At 31.5% G+C, this 16,447-nt stretch overlaps 1 protein-coding gene across 1 annotated transcript in view; it reads left to right on the top strand.

Annotated features, from left to right (window-relative positions):
* PCLO (piccolo presynaptic cytomatrix protein) overlaps positions 1-16,447 on the top strand; it is a 413,878-nt gene that overhangs the window by 170,836 nt on the left and 226,595 nt on the right. Inside the window, exon 4 of the mRNA XM_063099452.1 lies at positions 7,817-8,566. Coding sequence (XP_062955522.1) covers positions 7,817-8,566 — 750 coding nt within the window. The remainder of the gene's footprint in view (positions 1-7,816; positions 8,567-16,447) is intronic.

Here is a 16,447-nt window from a genome sequence, read left to right as displayed (position 1 = left end):
AAAACTCATCACCTGCTGAATAACAGTTGACTCAGCCTGACTGTTTCATTTAGATTTTAATCAGAGAAGCAGAACCATTAGGAAGTATAGAATGTGTATAATAAAATGTGTAAAATAAAAATGTGTATCTTCCAGGTGTGTATGGTTTTGTAATCCTAACGAACATAAAATTTCCCTGTGATAAAGTGTATTAGAACCTTTAAAATAAATCTTGTTTTAAAATTCAATCATTCATTGCTTGCAGTACTGAGTAGTGACTAAGTTAGACGTAAGAGGTATTTTTTCTTTGATGTAATTATTCACCCAGGCAAACTCAATACACAGTTCTTATAACAGGATATAACAAAATACAATTCTGCATAAGCAAAGAGATGAGAAGTAATTATACAAAATAAAATAAAATAAAATAAAATAAAATGATAACTTTATACCCATACAATATAAATGACATTTTAAAAACTGTTGGTTCTTTTCACATTGGACTTAATAATATGTAAGCAACTGTCAGCCTAAAACTTAGTACATTACAAAACTAATCACACATATACAAAAATGTCATGAATCCACAGATAAGCCTTTTCTCTAAGCCTACATTTCTGCTAGAACAAAGTTAGCTTAAGTCAGCACAGTAAGTATGTATGATTACCCATAAGTTTGGTGCATCATGATTAGTGAGAAATCAGCTGTGTCCTTGGAGTTGTCCCTATACACAATGGTAGGTGATCAATTATCTTAGTGCCTCTGATTGAACCCAGACAAAGTGCATAGTTGGAGAATAGCGTTTGGTGAACTCTTCTCTCTTCCTGCTGCCTTCTATACAGATAGAAAAAAAGGAAGAAGGAAGACAGACAAAAATATTATAGAGGAAATAAACACTATTTAGTTCTTATCCATAGAAATAAAGGTATATATATAATATATATTATTTAGATTAGTATATAATATATACTATATATATATATGTATATATATATATATATATGTATATATATTCAGACCATTCAGATATATTTCGGACCATTATATTTATAATGGGCAGAGTCCTTGCAAGTGTGATTAAGAGGCCTGAGGAAGTTTGCTCAATTCTTTCATTATTTGAGGACACAGTTAGGATGCACTATGAACCAGAATGGACCCTCAACAGACACCAAATCTGTCAGCCCTTGATCTTGGATGTCCCAGTCTCCAGAATTGTGAAAAATAAATTTCTCTTGTTTATAAGACACTCAGCTTGTGGTATTTTGTCATAGCAGCCTGAGCAGACTAAGAATATATTTATATATATCTTAGCCCAAAAAAAAAAAGCCCCATGATTTTCTTCACCTAATTCTGTTAGAATTATGTAAAAGTAATAATTCATGGGTATTTTAATTAATGCAGGTATGTATAACTGTGTTATTTATGTAGTGGTATTTAAAACATGGAACATTCAGAGATTACTTTATTAGTTTAGGAAAACATATTAAAAGTGTGATGAAAAAGCAACCAGAAAAGTAATTCTGGTTTAGTAAAAAAAAAAAAAAAAGTGGATGCAAAAAGAATATCAAACAAGAGTATGAAATTATATTTTAAAGTAGTTTTAATCCCTGATTGTAATACACATGATTTTAGTTAGCAGGTTGCTATTTATGGAGATGTCTGTTAATATATTTTACATTATATAGAAACCTACATTACAAATTTCCAATGAGAGAAATAAAGAGACTTTATTTGGGTATATGAGGGTGTGGGAATCTTAAAGAAATAAACATGCACATAACAGAAGAGATGAGTAGGGACATGACCGTTGATCAATGTAGACCTAGGAATGATAACCCCAAAGTAAGTTTCTAATAGTGTTCAATATTCTATTAGGTTTCATTATTGATTTCCACCCATCACATTCAGTAATTCCACTGAAAATTAATGTTTAAATTGACTATTTGTTATTTCTCAGTTTTTTTATGTACATATTTATGTTCTAGGGCATTTTGATGTAATTCTGTGTCTACCAATGAGCAAATAAGGAAGAACACAATCATTCAGTTTTGTATTTTGGACATGAGTTATTCTTGTGTCAATGACTGTAAAAGAAACAAAAATACAAAGGAAGCTACTCTAGTCAAAAAGAATGTAATAATAAAAGGATTCGACATACATTTCATCCATTTTTAAGAGGGACGGAGTAATAACAGAAGTGTCACAAACACATCATTGTGTACACTTGTGAACTGCAATCTCATGAATGATCACAGCTTTCTAATATCCTGATGGTGAAGTCTGGAAAAAGAGTGCATCAACTGTGAATTCAAACCTTCTCCCTTTTACAGATGACAAAAGAGAATAAATTTACAAGTAGCAAACCTGATTATCAGGATATCAAATTAAATTTTAAGAATGCATGAATGAACCTGAGATAAATAAAACACCATGTTGTCGAGATTATGGATCACATTGATGCAAGTGAGAAGTTGCAGGTAGCATTGCTCCCCAATTTGTGGATCTGTCAATGAGTAAAAAGGTGATTTCTAAGCAGATTATTAGTATAATAATTCTTCTGCTTAAATAACATTCTAGATGATAAAGAAATAAACAAAGAAAAACTTGTGTAAAATTTTTGTTGTTGCCTCAAAAGCTTCACAGTAGGAAGGAAACTCAACAATGTTGTAGTAATAGTGCCCTTGATTGCTTGGCTTTCTTTTACAGAATTTTAAGAAAGGGCCCACACAGTCTCTGTTAAAATACTTCTCTTGATGGAAACTATATGAGCTTCCAAATCAGTCCAGTTGGTCTTTTAATGAAAATTCATGTCAAAGTGCTATTTGCAAGATTCCTCAGGTATATGAATGCTCATGAAGATTTTGCTACCATCGCTTCCCTACCATTTTAAATCTAAAGGCAGACATTCAACCTGCTGCAGATCTTATTTTCATGCTTCAGAAAAGATACTTAGAAAAATAAATAGGCAGCCCTGAAGTTCTGAGATTTTTCTTAATGGTATTGTTGCTATAGTTACAGCTGAAATGTTATATAAAACAAATTGCTTATTGATGAAAAATGCTGAGTAGCATGACAGCATCCCTTTTCTGGGTTTTTATTTCCTTCATTTCCTACTCTCCTCTTAGGATTAATGGATTTGGGGAGCATTGTTTTATTTTGAACACACTCCAATGATTTGATATAAATGCATTTTACTAACTGTATGAGGTGACAATTGAATATATTTGAATATGTTGTGATAAATTTGGAGGTTTATACACACACACACACACACACACACACACACACACACACACACACACACACTATTTGTTTATCAGAATTTTCTCTCCTTAAAGATGAGCTTTGATAATGTTAAAGCCTTGAATAAAAATATGATTGGGCTAATAGTATGGAGGCTCTTCAATTTATTTCTTATAATTAATAATATACATGAAACAAACTTTTACTACATTTAATAACATTAGAAAAATTTATAATAGTACTCTCAAAATAAGATGTATTTTAAAATTTCATAAAAACAAATGAAAATTGTCTGAAATCATTCATAATAATGACTAAAATATTTTTAAAAGCCTTCCTAAGCATCTATATTTTGTATTTTTATACATAGTAAAGTCAGTAATATAAAAGAAATGTCTTGAGTATATATATACATAAACACATATTTAATATATTTATTATTTTCTGATTGTCTTAGTGACAATCTTTTGTAAGGAAATATTGTAAAGACAAAATTCATTTGATAATTAACCTTCAGGCAAAATATGAATAGTTGAATAGGCATGTGTCTTATAAGTGAAACTTATACAAAGAGTCAATGTTATGTCTGGCTATGTCTTTTCAGCTAGTAAATGTCATACATGGCGGTGATGTATTATGCATTGAGTTTTTGTATAAGTTAAGGAATTTTGCTTAATTTATTTCCAGATTACTACTGGACTAGGAACATTATGAGTAGTTAATCACGTGGCCACTGAGGAACTAAAAGTGGAGATAAAATGTTTTGTACCTAGAAAAAGAATACTTCCTACTTAAATTTCTAAATACAGTTATACAAAAATCTTCAGATATTTTTACTTAAAAATGCAAAAAAATTGTGACCTACAGATTTTTACATCTTCTTATACGGTTATAGAGTGTTTCCAAAATTGTTTGTAATTAATAATGATGTGATAATGATAATGACCCATATTGTCCAAAATGAACTGCCTTGGAAATTTATTGTTATTCTTTTTACTCATTGTCCAAAATTTGATCAATTTTGCTTTTCTCGTTTCCACTTTTTCTTTTGCCTAGCCTCTGCCTTTTCCTCCAATGATACTCCTATAATCTCTTAATTAACAAAATTTAAATTTACATATTTAAAGAAATATAAATTTTTTGGTGTAACTAGTTTTTTCCCCCTTTTTCTTTTAATTTTTTCTTGACATTATAACTTCCCCTGCTTGCTGAATTTGTTGGCATTCTAATTTTGGTTCTAGAGCTACAGAAAAAAATACTGGACACACATATGAGATTACCAATTCAGCATTTACAATTCTGTTGAAAAAATACTCTTGTGTGACTTAATATGTATCAAATTCCTTATGTTCCAAATTAAACTCATTGGACAATCCTGTTACATCCACTTCATCCTATTTATTTCCTCTAATAGTTTTAATTTCTTTCTGCCTCTAGATTTAATTACTAACAGTATAGGTAGGAAACCACATTCTGCCTGATTGGTGTTAATATGGCAGTTCTTACTCTTTTACAAAAACCTTCACTGGATCCCAAATTCTTCTGCAAAGCATCTAAATTTCTTTATTTGGCAATAAGTGCTATAAAAAAGATAATCTCAATTTGCCTCTTCAACCTTTTCTACCATATTTTGTTACAGCCAAACAACAAATTTATTGTTTAAATCTCCATCTATATTCAGTTAAATATAGTGTTTTTAATCATTGCCATCTTGCATGTATGTATTATGTGATTTTGTTAAGCCCCACCTTTTAACTTAATGATTAAACTTCAATGTGAATAAAATAATATAGTCTGATGTTATTATCTTTATATTTTGATTTCCACAAATATAAATAGTTTTTTGCAATACTTCTATTATGTCAAATAGTGACAAATCTTTTTTGACGAAACAGATTCATTTTACATTAGTAATCTCTTAATGTACCTATTTTAAGGTCAAATATTCTCGGAAAATGGCTAGAAATGGTATCTCCCTCTTCTGCATTGCAACACAATTATCTCTCTCTCTTTCTTTGTTTCTTTGTTTATTTTACTGCATAATCTACTTGTATTTACCCATGCTTTATTTGTTCTATTTGCATGTAAGTTCCTTGATGGAATAAGCCTTGCACAGACACTTCTCAAATTATATATGTACTCGACAGGTATAAACAGAACAGATACATACAGGATAGATAAATGAATAAATTATGTTGCCATTATTTGACATAGTAGAAACATCAGTTTCTAAATTAATTTTTGGGACAATTAGTCAAAGTATAAAGTCAAAAGAATTAGGCTTGGCTTTCTTGTTTATTTACAATGAAAATCAGGCAGGCACCCAAGGGACTGAGAAGATCCTTTATCTCTTCTACTACTGCCTTCCATTTGCATTGCAGACCTCAGTACTGTGGTGGTTATCACTGTTTCATAAGTTTATCAAGCATTACTTTAAGTTGGGAAAATGAAGTATTTTATGTGACATAATATGTTGAATAGGTTATGCCTTTTATCCTTTTCCTAAATTTTAAATGGTAATAAAATAATGAGTATACTTTCTTGAAAAAATTACTATGCTTTATTTTCTTAACACATTTTCCTTTTAACAAGAGTTGTGTAACATTGTGTTATCAATATCATGTGAGTAGCAAGAGATGACAACTTTGTAAGAATAATTTGTTCCAAAAACTCCAATAAAATAATCACAGTTTTGTATTGACAAAAACTTCTGATGGAATTAAGCCTGTATTCCTGGTATATTAAAAAGTTCTCAAGTTTAACTTTTTTACATTAAGACATGGCCTACAAAAATGCTTAATACACACACACACCTGCATTTGTTTTTTAGAATTCATGTGACAAAACAGCACAGCTACTTGTATGCAGCTATTTGTATCTGTTTTTGTTTTCTAAAAGTTAAGCTTGGAATGAAAATGTCTTAAATGTGGTTTTTAAAACCACAGCACAGATTAAGATTGATTTTCTGCAGGTATTATGAAAGTGTCCTCCAGGGACTATTCAACAGAAGAGCTGGAACTTTTCGTATTTGACATAAGGGATCAAATCAGTTTCTTTCCTATGACTTTTATAAAAAGTTATTATATAAAGAGGCCACAATTCACATCAGATTTGCTTAGACATTAAATTAAGAAGAGAACTGATACTGGGCAAAAAATTCCATAATACATCCTGATGTTTTATAGGCAGCATTTTATGGAAGCTAAAGAATTGACTTTTGTCTTTACTCTTTTAGATCTGCAAATAAGAATTATAATGGCATACAGATTACAAAACAGTCACAGATATTAAGCAACATTTTGCATGTCTCTAAAGAAATTGGAAGATGAAGCAGGAAATGAAACTTAGACCTCTGATAGGATTTTAGAACAATGAGTGATTTTTGTCTCTAAATAATTTAAGCTGAGTATCTGGAAAGAGTGAGCCAATATGAAAAGCAATTTAAAATTGAACTTCTCAGAAGACAGTGCAATTTATGAATGCAGTATTATTTGTCTGACTCTTTAACCCTGTGCCTTTCAGAATGGATACACATAAAATGGTGTTAATTAGAAACTACACGCACAGCCTTTATTTCTTATATTAGAATAGATATAATGTAAGAAAAAGTACCACATATATCAATTAATGAGGAATTCTGCAATATTATTGGTCTAACATAATCTGTCTCTGTGTCGTTTGTCATGTGTTTGTATCAGAAAATGGTTTTCAGTCTTTACTTTGAAAAGAGTTAGCCTGATAGTTTATCAAGATGGCATATCATCCTTCCACCACTCCCAAGTCTGTCCTAAAGTAGTTTTGGTGTTGTTCTTAGGAATTTGTATGTCTAAGGACCACCACAGTTGATTTAGTGCAGGTGGCCATGGCTTATACATTGAAGAGCAGAGATATAAGGACATGATTTAGTCAGCAAATCAGAACATTCTGGGGAAAAGATGCCAAACAATTTGAGCATTTTAGTGCTTCTTGCTCAATTGCATGAGAAAATGTGATGAATTATTAATAATGAAATTATTTTCTTAATTCAAAAGCAGGTAGAAAATTATGTACAAGTGATTCTTGAAAACTCTACCTATACTTGTAAAGCTCAATTCTGGTAGGCGTAACTATATTTGGCTGAGGCCAAGAGACAGAAGTAAATGGACCAAATCCTAAAAGAACTTAAGGTTAATTGGTTGTTAAAAAGAAAATTATTATGAGATGTAATAGTGTCTGAGTAAATTTATGACGATCACCAAGCTTAGAAATAACTTTATTTGGAAAAAAAATGAAGATTTCTCCCCTCTGTCCCCCCTTGCAAAAAGGGATATTTCCCTGGATCCACCTTTAATGCAATTTTTTTTCTTTCTTTTTCCCCCCTCATTTATCAGTGAAGATAGTAAATTATTCTAGATATTCCACACATTTTTAGATTTCAAATAGTGTTGTTATAATCTTTTGTAAAGATCACTGTTTCATTGATTTAGAAAACAGTGATCCATCTTTTCCATATATTGTACAAAAAACTCACTACAAATTGCCAAAGTTTTTCTTTGTTAAATGCATCAAAGTAGATATATTATAATATAGTTAATTTGTTCATTTTTATTTGCAGATTCAAGAATGGCTTTGTTTAAACTGCCAAACCCAGAGAGCAGTGTCAGGACAGCTTGGTGACATGGGCAAAACACTGCCTACGCCATCAGGACCCAAAGCATCCCCCGTGCCTATACCTACAGAACCCCCGTCTCAGAAAACAGCAATGCCTGCCCAGGTAAAAGCAAAAAGGAAGGAAGAAGTAAAAACAGAAACCGAAAAAGTCATTCCAGAAAAAGTAAAAGAAACACTTTCAGTTGAAAAACTTCCACATAAGGCAACCACAGGTCAAAAACAAGAAGAGAGTAAACTAGTAAAAGACAAAGCTTCAGACATTCAAGAAAAAAAACCACCCCCTGAAGAAAAAAAGCCACTCGCAGAAGAAAAGCAACTAACTCCTGAAGAAAAAAAGCCATCTCCTAAAGAGCCACCCTTGGAAGAAAAAAAGCCAACCTTGGAAGACAGAAAGCCAACACCTGAAGACAAAAAATTATTCCCAGAAGCAAAAATAACAGCCCTAGAGGAGGAAAAGAAACATGACTTTCTTAAAACTGGAATACAAATTGCTGAGGAAAAGCCCAAAGGCAGAGAGGCTCCAAAGGCAATACAAGATGAAAAACAACCACAGACCGAGAGGGAAGATTTAACATCTACGATGCCTCAGAGTTTGCCTAAGGAAGTTGATAAGACAGCCAAAAAAATAAAAGAGCAGCCACAGGTGGCATGCATAGCAAAACCTGATCGGGTGGAATCTGGGAAAGAAAAAGCAGTAAGTTATATTTTCCTAACTTTGCACAGCCTCATGTATGTAATTTATTAATTCTCACCTAAGTACACAAATTGCTCAATGCTAATTATATAAATGAAGATCATCAAGCAATGAATGGCATTTTCAGAGAAATGTAGCAATTATTTACTGAAATGAAGAACTTTGGCCTTTTGACAGCTTAATCAAATATATGTAAACCATAGATATAAAATACATATTACTGTTTCTTATTTTCAAATAATTTATCAAAATCATATAGAATGATAAAGATGTTTTCTGCTGTTTTAACTTATTCCTTTTTTCTCCACTATGGACATAAAAATTAGTATTTCCCTTTAATATAAAATAATGTGTTTTCAGGTAAGTTTCTGTTCACTTAGCCATTTGGTTATACAAGAGTCAACAAGTTTCTTCTCACTTGAAAGTCTTTCAAGGTGTGGTCAGCCATAAAATGATTGCCAACAAAAAAAGAAAGATGTGAATGAAATCCAGAACAAAAGTCATTTTAAAAATTCATGATGTAGTTTATTTTAGTATTTAGGATAATTGTAATGATGTATTCTGTTAGGAGTTTCGTTCAATGTGTTTAATATTAAAGGGTTATTTATAATACAAGCATAATCTGGAGTAATATTTATTCTTCCTTAGCAGAAACTTTTAAGAGTACCCCATTTTAACCAATATTTGCACAAGCAATTATGTCATTTTTAGGGAAACTGATTTTTCAGAGCTACAAGAGATGTTATCTGAATATCTAATTGAATGATTTTAATTCACAGATGACAGCATGACTTACAAGGAAATTTAAATGATGTATTAGTATTAAAATTTAGTATTAAAACTCCAACTAGAAACTATAGTTTGTTCCTACTCTGATTCAGTTATTTTTTGTTTACAGTTTCGACATGTAGTTACTAACCTATCTCTGGTGTATCATGCATCATACATTAACTCAATAAATCCTGCTTTTACTTTATTATGTTAATGTCAGAGTCAAAGAAAGCAGATACCTATACATTGTCCATTCTAAAGACTGAAGGTAGCCACCACCACCACCACCATCACCAACACCCATTGCTCCTCTCACTAACCATTTTGCAGAACTAGATGTGCAAAGCTGTTCCCCCTGTGTGAAACTGTCCAAAGTTTTCACAACCCTCTACTTTCTTCTCTTTTGTCTTTCTGATCACATGCTGTGTGTTCTGCTTTGACTACATGATTTCTTTTTGCCAGTCTTCAGAAAATAAAGTTTTCCTTGCTTTTTTATTTGTTCTTTTGTTTCTTCATTTGTTTTGAGTTCTGTTTTCTTTCCTCCTGGGGGAGCCACATGAACAATTTCTAAATCCATTTAGGCACCTTCTGCCCAGGTTTTTAGTGTCAGACCTGCATTTTGAAGTATTCACTAGATAGTTCCACTACAAAGCCTTATTGTAAACTCAAACTCCGTTTGCCTGAATCTTACCCACTTCTCTATAGAAGTTTCTGCTTCTGATTTTCTGTTTCTGATAATGGCACCATCATTCCCTCTCTCCTGCCTCCTAGTTACTAATTTTCTAAGTGATCTAAGCTTTCCTCTTACCTCTCCTTTGCTCTCCACATCCAAGTTATCACACTCCTGTCCATTAGCTTCCATTCCTGAGAACGCTACCCTGCTTAGAGCTTTCACGACCTTTTGTCAATGATTTAAGTAATTTAATTACTGGTCACTATGCCTTTTCTTTCTCTCTTCTCTTTTACATATAGAGAGATAGAATTATATATATATATATAAGTTTCAGATAAATGTTTTCCAGGATTTGTATAATTTAACTCCATGACTCAGATATTTCTAATGATTACCTATTGCATTTTAAATATAATCAAAACAAGAAGTCTTTAAATTTTTCTTTTATTGTACAACCTCAATGTGTACTTTTTTTTTTTTTTGTAAGTTGAATGTAGGCACTATTTTACTAATACATTATTTACATTATAAAACATGCACAAAGGATAAAAAATAAAAATCAATGAAATAAACTAAAATTACTGTTTTTATTATATTAAAAAGTAATACAGACACATTTGACCACATTAAAAAAATGATTAATAATAATATTTTAAAGAGAACATTGATTGACTGTGCTTTAGTATTTTTTTAGATTTTGGTCTCAAATTTTATGATAGAGTTAATTGAAATTTAGTGTCAAGAAGTTAAGCTTATTTTGATATTTTGATATTTCATTTTAATGAATATTCATAGCAAAAAAGAGGTAATTCACAAGGCTATGCCAGAAATAGAAGAAGTGTATCAAAGGCTGTACTCATGAAATCTTGCTGCCTGTTTTTGAAGTATGGCATTAGAAACCAATTATGAAGCAAAATTGTGGCCATTCCACAAATAAGTGTTAATTTTCCTAATACTGATTATTTTTTCATCTTAACTATCAGAAAATATAGAACTTTTTGAATATTTTCTAACAAATGGCTTTAAAACCTACAGGAGTTCTTCATCTGGAAGTTTTTAAAACAGATTAAAATATTCTGTTTTAAAGGTTGTTAAATGAGCATATATGACAGTTTTTAAAAGTGATATATGTCATTATATGTAACATAATTATGATTTCCAAATATCTATCTTCAAAGTGCTGTATCCACATGATAATTTTCACAAAGGGACAGTGTTTTGTTTGGTTTTTTGCTAAATATCTAATAGGTAGCATATATCCGATAACTAATGTTTACTTTCTTTCTAAGTATCCAATAAGTAGTGTATTATAATAACACTGTCATCACCAAAATGTTGAATAACTTTGGAATTCTTCTATTTTTGTTAAATAAAAATAATTAAATCTTCATATTCTGCAGCTTTTTAACTAATTTTTCATGAGATAATCAGTAAAGTTCTGTGTTTAAAATAATTTCATTGTTATTCCCCATCTCAATACAAAATATTAATAATATTCTTCAAAATATGAAGTTCTCATTAGTGTACAAGGTACTACATCAGTAACATCCTGAGGCACTTGTCCACTTCTGGCTTACTTGCAACAAATGCAGTAAATGAGCTTTACAGGTACCACTATCTCTATATCCTTACCCTTAAAAAAATAATAATAATTCTAATCAGAGAAACCACTCTTCAATGCCTAATATACAGTTTTTCCATTAAAAAATATATATACCTTTATAAAACAGTTCACTCAGTGTTGAGGTTATGTTTTCATTGGTACATGTTTCCATGAGGGATCACAATAGTAATTCTTTGAGTATTTTACTATTAAAACAGATATAGAGACTATTATGAACTAAGCACATCAGAAATATTCATACTTTAATTCTATTATTACCAAACCTTTTGCTACTTAATTTGTTCTAATAATTTTTCCCGAAACCTTCTACAATTATTTCTTTGCTCCTTCCAACACTATTGCTGGTAAAAGAATATAACCCGATTGTCACCATATTGTTTTCCACATGTTACTTTAGCAATTTTTCCATGGCAGAAAAAAAAAGTTTCCCTAAATTATGTGTAATTTTTTTTGTCTTTTACTATTAAATAAGAAAATTAAAAGAAGTTTCCAAATGTTTATTATTCAATCTAGTGAAAATTTGTAATGTACTGAAAACTTATCTGCCGAAAATTATAGAGGTTTGTGATGTTGTCATAATACCACGGGCTGTAACACCAAGGCACATGATGTGTTGAGGGTAATCTTTGATATTAGCAATAATAGATGCAGATTATGTTTTCAAATAATTTTCCTGGTAATGTTAAACATTTTTGTCTAACTTTATGTCAGATCTGATTTAATTTGATGATTGTTATTTTTACCTTATGAAAACTGATGAAAATCTGTAACAATATGAAAAGTGTCAGCTTTCTTTTTAATATATACATGTCTTTCTTACCTTATTGGTTGTATCTTAAACACATTTCTTTTTCTCAGGAGTCTGTTGCTACCACTTACCCATTATAGGAAAGTTGGTTTAGTTGAAACTAGGTAATGTAACCATAAACCTGCCTAACTGAACATTAAGCTTCAATATAAAGGTGAGCAAATGAGTTGATTGCCTCACTGTAACTTCTCCTTTTAGTATAACTCCCAGTTTTCTCCTCACAGACCATGTGACCAACTGATATAAGAAGTAAGAAAACAGTGATGTTACCTATTTATTAAATATTAGTAAAATTTAATTTATTTTCTACTTTGGATTGAAAAATACAATTAAAATCCTTCTTGTAGTCCATTGGATCATCTTGCATAGTCACTGGGGGATCTGCACTGCACAGCAGAGACTCTTGTCTAAGAGGCTTAGTTGGCTCACTCAGCCTTCTGGAATCTGGCTTCAATACAAATTTCAAGCAACTCTAACATTCCCCACAAGTGAGAAATCAAAAACCAGCCACATATGCCTTTGTGTTGTGCTGGAAAATAGCTTGTGCTTTTTCTCTTCTGATCCTCTTCTCTGTTTTTCTGTGTGCATGCATGCTGCACCTTCACATTCACCTGTCACAAAATCCCATCTGGACCTCCAATTGCCAGCAATTCTTCCATGAATCTACTCTTCTTTTCCCTAGTGGCAGTCAGTGCTGCTGCCAAACTCCCTGTATTGATTAGTTTTAAAATGAGTTTTTATTTGGGATCAAAGTAATACTCTTAATTTAACTCATTATATTCTGAGCACTGTATTAAGTCCTTCCTCTGTCATTTAATCTGCAGAACTATTGATAAGGTCAACATTATGGAACTTGTTTCAAAGATGGGGAAAACTAACTTCCATGCCCAAGATCACATAGCGGGAATGAAACAGAACTAGGATTATACTTCAGTTCTGATTTTGAAGGCTATGCTCTTAACCACTGTGCAAAATGCCTTTTTCCTGTTATACTTACAGAATACTACCTTTTCATTATTATAATTATTTGTCTCTCTTAGGAACTCCCACTGCAATTCCAAACAGTTTGTAAATTTTTCATTTTGTTTATATATTTGTATTATTTTATTTAGTCATTTATTTGTCACTTCTTTCATTCATATTATTATAGTGTTGTTTATATTGCTTTGTTGCCACATCATTTTGTCTCTTCATTCATTTTTGTCTTTCAAAATGCTTCTTGAATAGAATTAAATTAATCTTGAAGTATAATAAATAATTTGAAAAGTATGCCCTTTTTATTGTTTTAGTTTAATATTTTAAAAAGTCACATAGGTACAGAAGTTACTCTTTTTATTTTTATACATAAACACAGTACTGCTTAAGTCCATATTTGATATACACTGAAGAATTACACTGAAACATTATAGCTCTCCTTATAGAAACAAAACTTTGAGCATCCTTTAGCACGTACTTTTGTTTCTGGTTAAAATGATCTAAGGGTTATTATTTGAGTTATGTATACCCATTGTATATAAGGACCATGTAATCAGATAGGACAGGTTTTCTGTAGTGACAAGAACTCCCATATTGGTATGTGTAGGTATCTTTAGGTATCTGATCTTTTACTCCAAGCCCAGTGAATTTTACAAACTTAATCTTGTTTGAAGTGTTTCATAAACCCAAACTAGCAATCCATGTTGATGTAAATTTTGTTCACATAATTAAACATCATTCATATCTGGTTTAATTTTAGCCCATCAAAAATAAATGGCTTTGGGAAAACTAAACAAAAACTTAATTTTACATCCTTTCCTTGCACAGTTTTATATATAACCTGGAATTCAGTTCTTAACCCCCAAAATATCCAAAAAACTTCCACTTGCCTTCAATGTGGAAGGCTAAAAGCTACAGCATTTGTGAAAAGGGCAGAACCAGGTCTGGCAGTGCAGATATGTTTTGTCATAATCCCCACTGCTAGTGAAGGCCTCAAGATACGCCAGCAAAGGAAGAGTTTCGAATGGGGCTCAGTTCCTCACTGGCTCTCTCTGACTGGTCTGCAGTTCAATAAGTGGCAGTGGATACTGGACTATCTATGCTCACTCTATGGTTTTAGTTAATAAATTTTTTTAAAAAAAGGAAATCTTAGCCTTTGGAGATTTTGAGTAATTTTTTAATAGAAAGAGACTGGAAAGGATCAAGTAGCCATACTTCCATACATGGGGAATGTGCAATACATAATAAAAATAGGTCAGTGTAATACAGCCTAGTGCTAACTGCAGAAAAAATACATAGACAATGTTTTCCTCAGAGGAAATGAAAAATAATATTTCTGTTTCTAAAAAAGTATGCTTAAATTATGGTTGTTCTCATTTGCTTCTATCAAAGATGACAAATAAAATTCTCATGAAAAAGATAGATACTTAGAATTTTATTCTTATGTAAGAATTTCAGAAGTTGTTCTAAATTGTATTACATATAAAAAGTAAAATAGATAATATATAATGCCAATCACTGATTATCTATTCAAATGAGAAAAATGATGAATAATTTTTAAATTAATGATATTTATACATATGTATATGTTACATATATATTATATGTGTGTATGTAATTTAAAAAGAACCATTTTAATCCATTCGTTCCCTTACATCTTAGTATGCTACTAAATAGCTTAATATTATTTTTTAAAATAAGTACACCATCACAAATCTTTGAACCAACTGAGAAGAAAATTCCCAGTCTTTCAATTTTGGGGATTTAGAAACTTGAGAGAAAATGAGCCCAATTATGCCACTTTCACATGAATCCTTTGATTGTATTCCTATAGATGTATGGTACTTCAGACACCCATTTGAAGATTGAACAATTAAAAAACAAGACTCAACTTACACACTGTGTTTTACATTCTTCTCTTTTTTATCTACTTTTTCTTATTTGATCAAATTATTCCCTTTTTAATAAATGTTCTTAACAAAGCAGTGTTGAGTCCATATAGACCAGTTAGCTTGCATGAGTACAAATTGCACTAGTGTTCTAACCCAGATCTCTCACAAAAGCAAGTGGATAGCATGGAAAGGATCATAATGGATGGACAGTGGATGAGTGCTTCAGTATGCTGATCTCTGTGTATTAAGAAAAACTTAGGAAAAAAAATTTAGCAGCAGCAAACAAAAGAGATGAATGTGTAGATGCCTTACATTAAAGAGACAAAGGACCTGTGATCTCTTTGTAACAAGCTAATGGTGTAATGAGAAAACAGGACATTTACCTCTGTTAGGGGAGTTTACACCTAAGCTAGTTAAATGAAGAAAATTGGCATTATGAATTCTTTTCAATATATCATGGTAAAATAAGTACATGTCCTGTTCCTTCTGAACAATTCAGCCAAATGCCTTTTGGTCAGCTAACTTACTTACTCTCCAAACATTTTTTTAGTCCCACAAGCCAGTAGAGCAAGCACTTTGCAGACTTGGGACCTCATAATGTGGAAAAGGAAGAGTCATTTAGTGGAAAAAAATCATCCAGCATCACCACCATGTGTAAATAATGACTTAATCCTGTGAGGAGTGTGGAGGAAAGAGACCAGGAAGTTAGAGGCTGGAGGGAGAGATAAGTAGGTAGAACATCGTGCTGAGGAAAGTGTGGACACACGGAGAACAGCCACATAAGGGGTGTTGTAGGGTAGGTATTTTGATATTTATGTGTGTTAGTCTTCTGCCTCAAGTCTCTTAATTTCCTTTGTTACATTATGTATGAGGGTTCTTCAAAAAGTTGTGGAAAAATAGAATTAAAAGACAATGCAAGTCTTTCCATAAACTTTTTGAAGTACATTTGTATCTCTTGTCCTAATCTGATTTTTGTAAAATGTCAGTAGAACCTTCAGAATCTATTGCATAAAACTGTAATTTCTCTTTTATTGTACTTAGTGAATTGTTACATATATTGTTTACTGTGGTTAATGAAGGGGAGATGGGACTAAGGTAAAAAAAGATAGACAAGGAAGGACAAAGAAAGCATATTGGA

Source organism: Cynocephalus volans, chromosome 6, assembly GCF_027409185.1.
Source record: "Cynocephalus volans isolate mCynVol1 chromosome 6, mCynVol1.pri, whole genome shotgun sequence".
In the NCBI taxonomy this organism is placed as follows: domain Eukaryota; kingdom Metazoa; phylum Chordata; class Mammalia; order Dermoptera; family Cynocephalidae; genus Cynocephalus; species Cynocephalus volans.
Note: the sequence above shows the minus strand (reverse complement) of the source record. Positions and strands in the feature narration are given on the sequence as shown.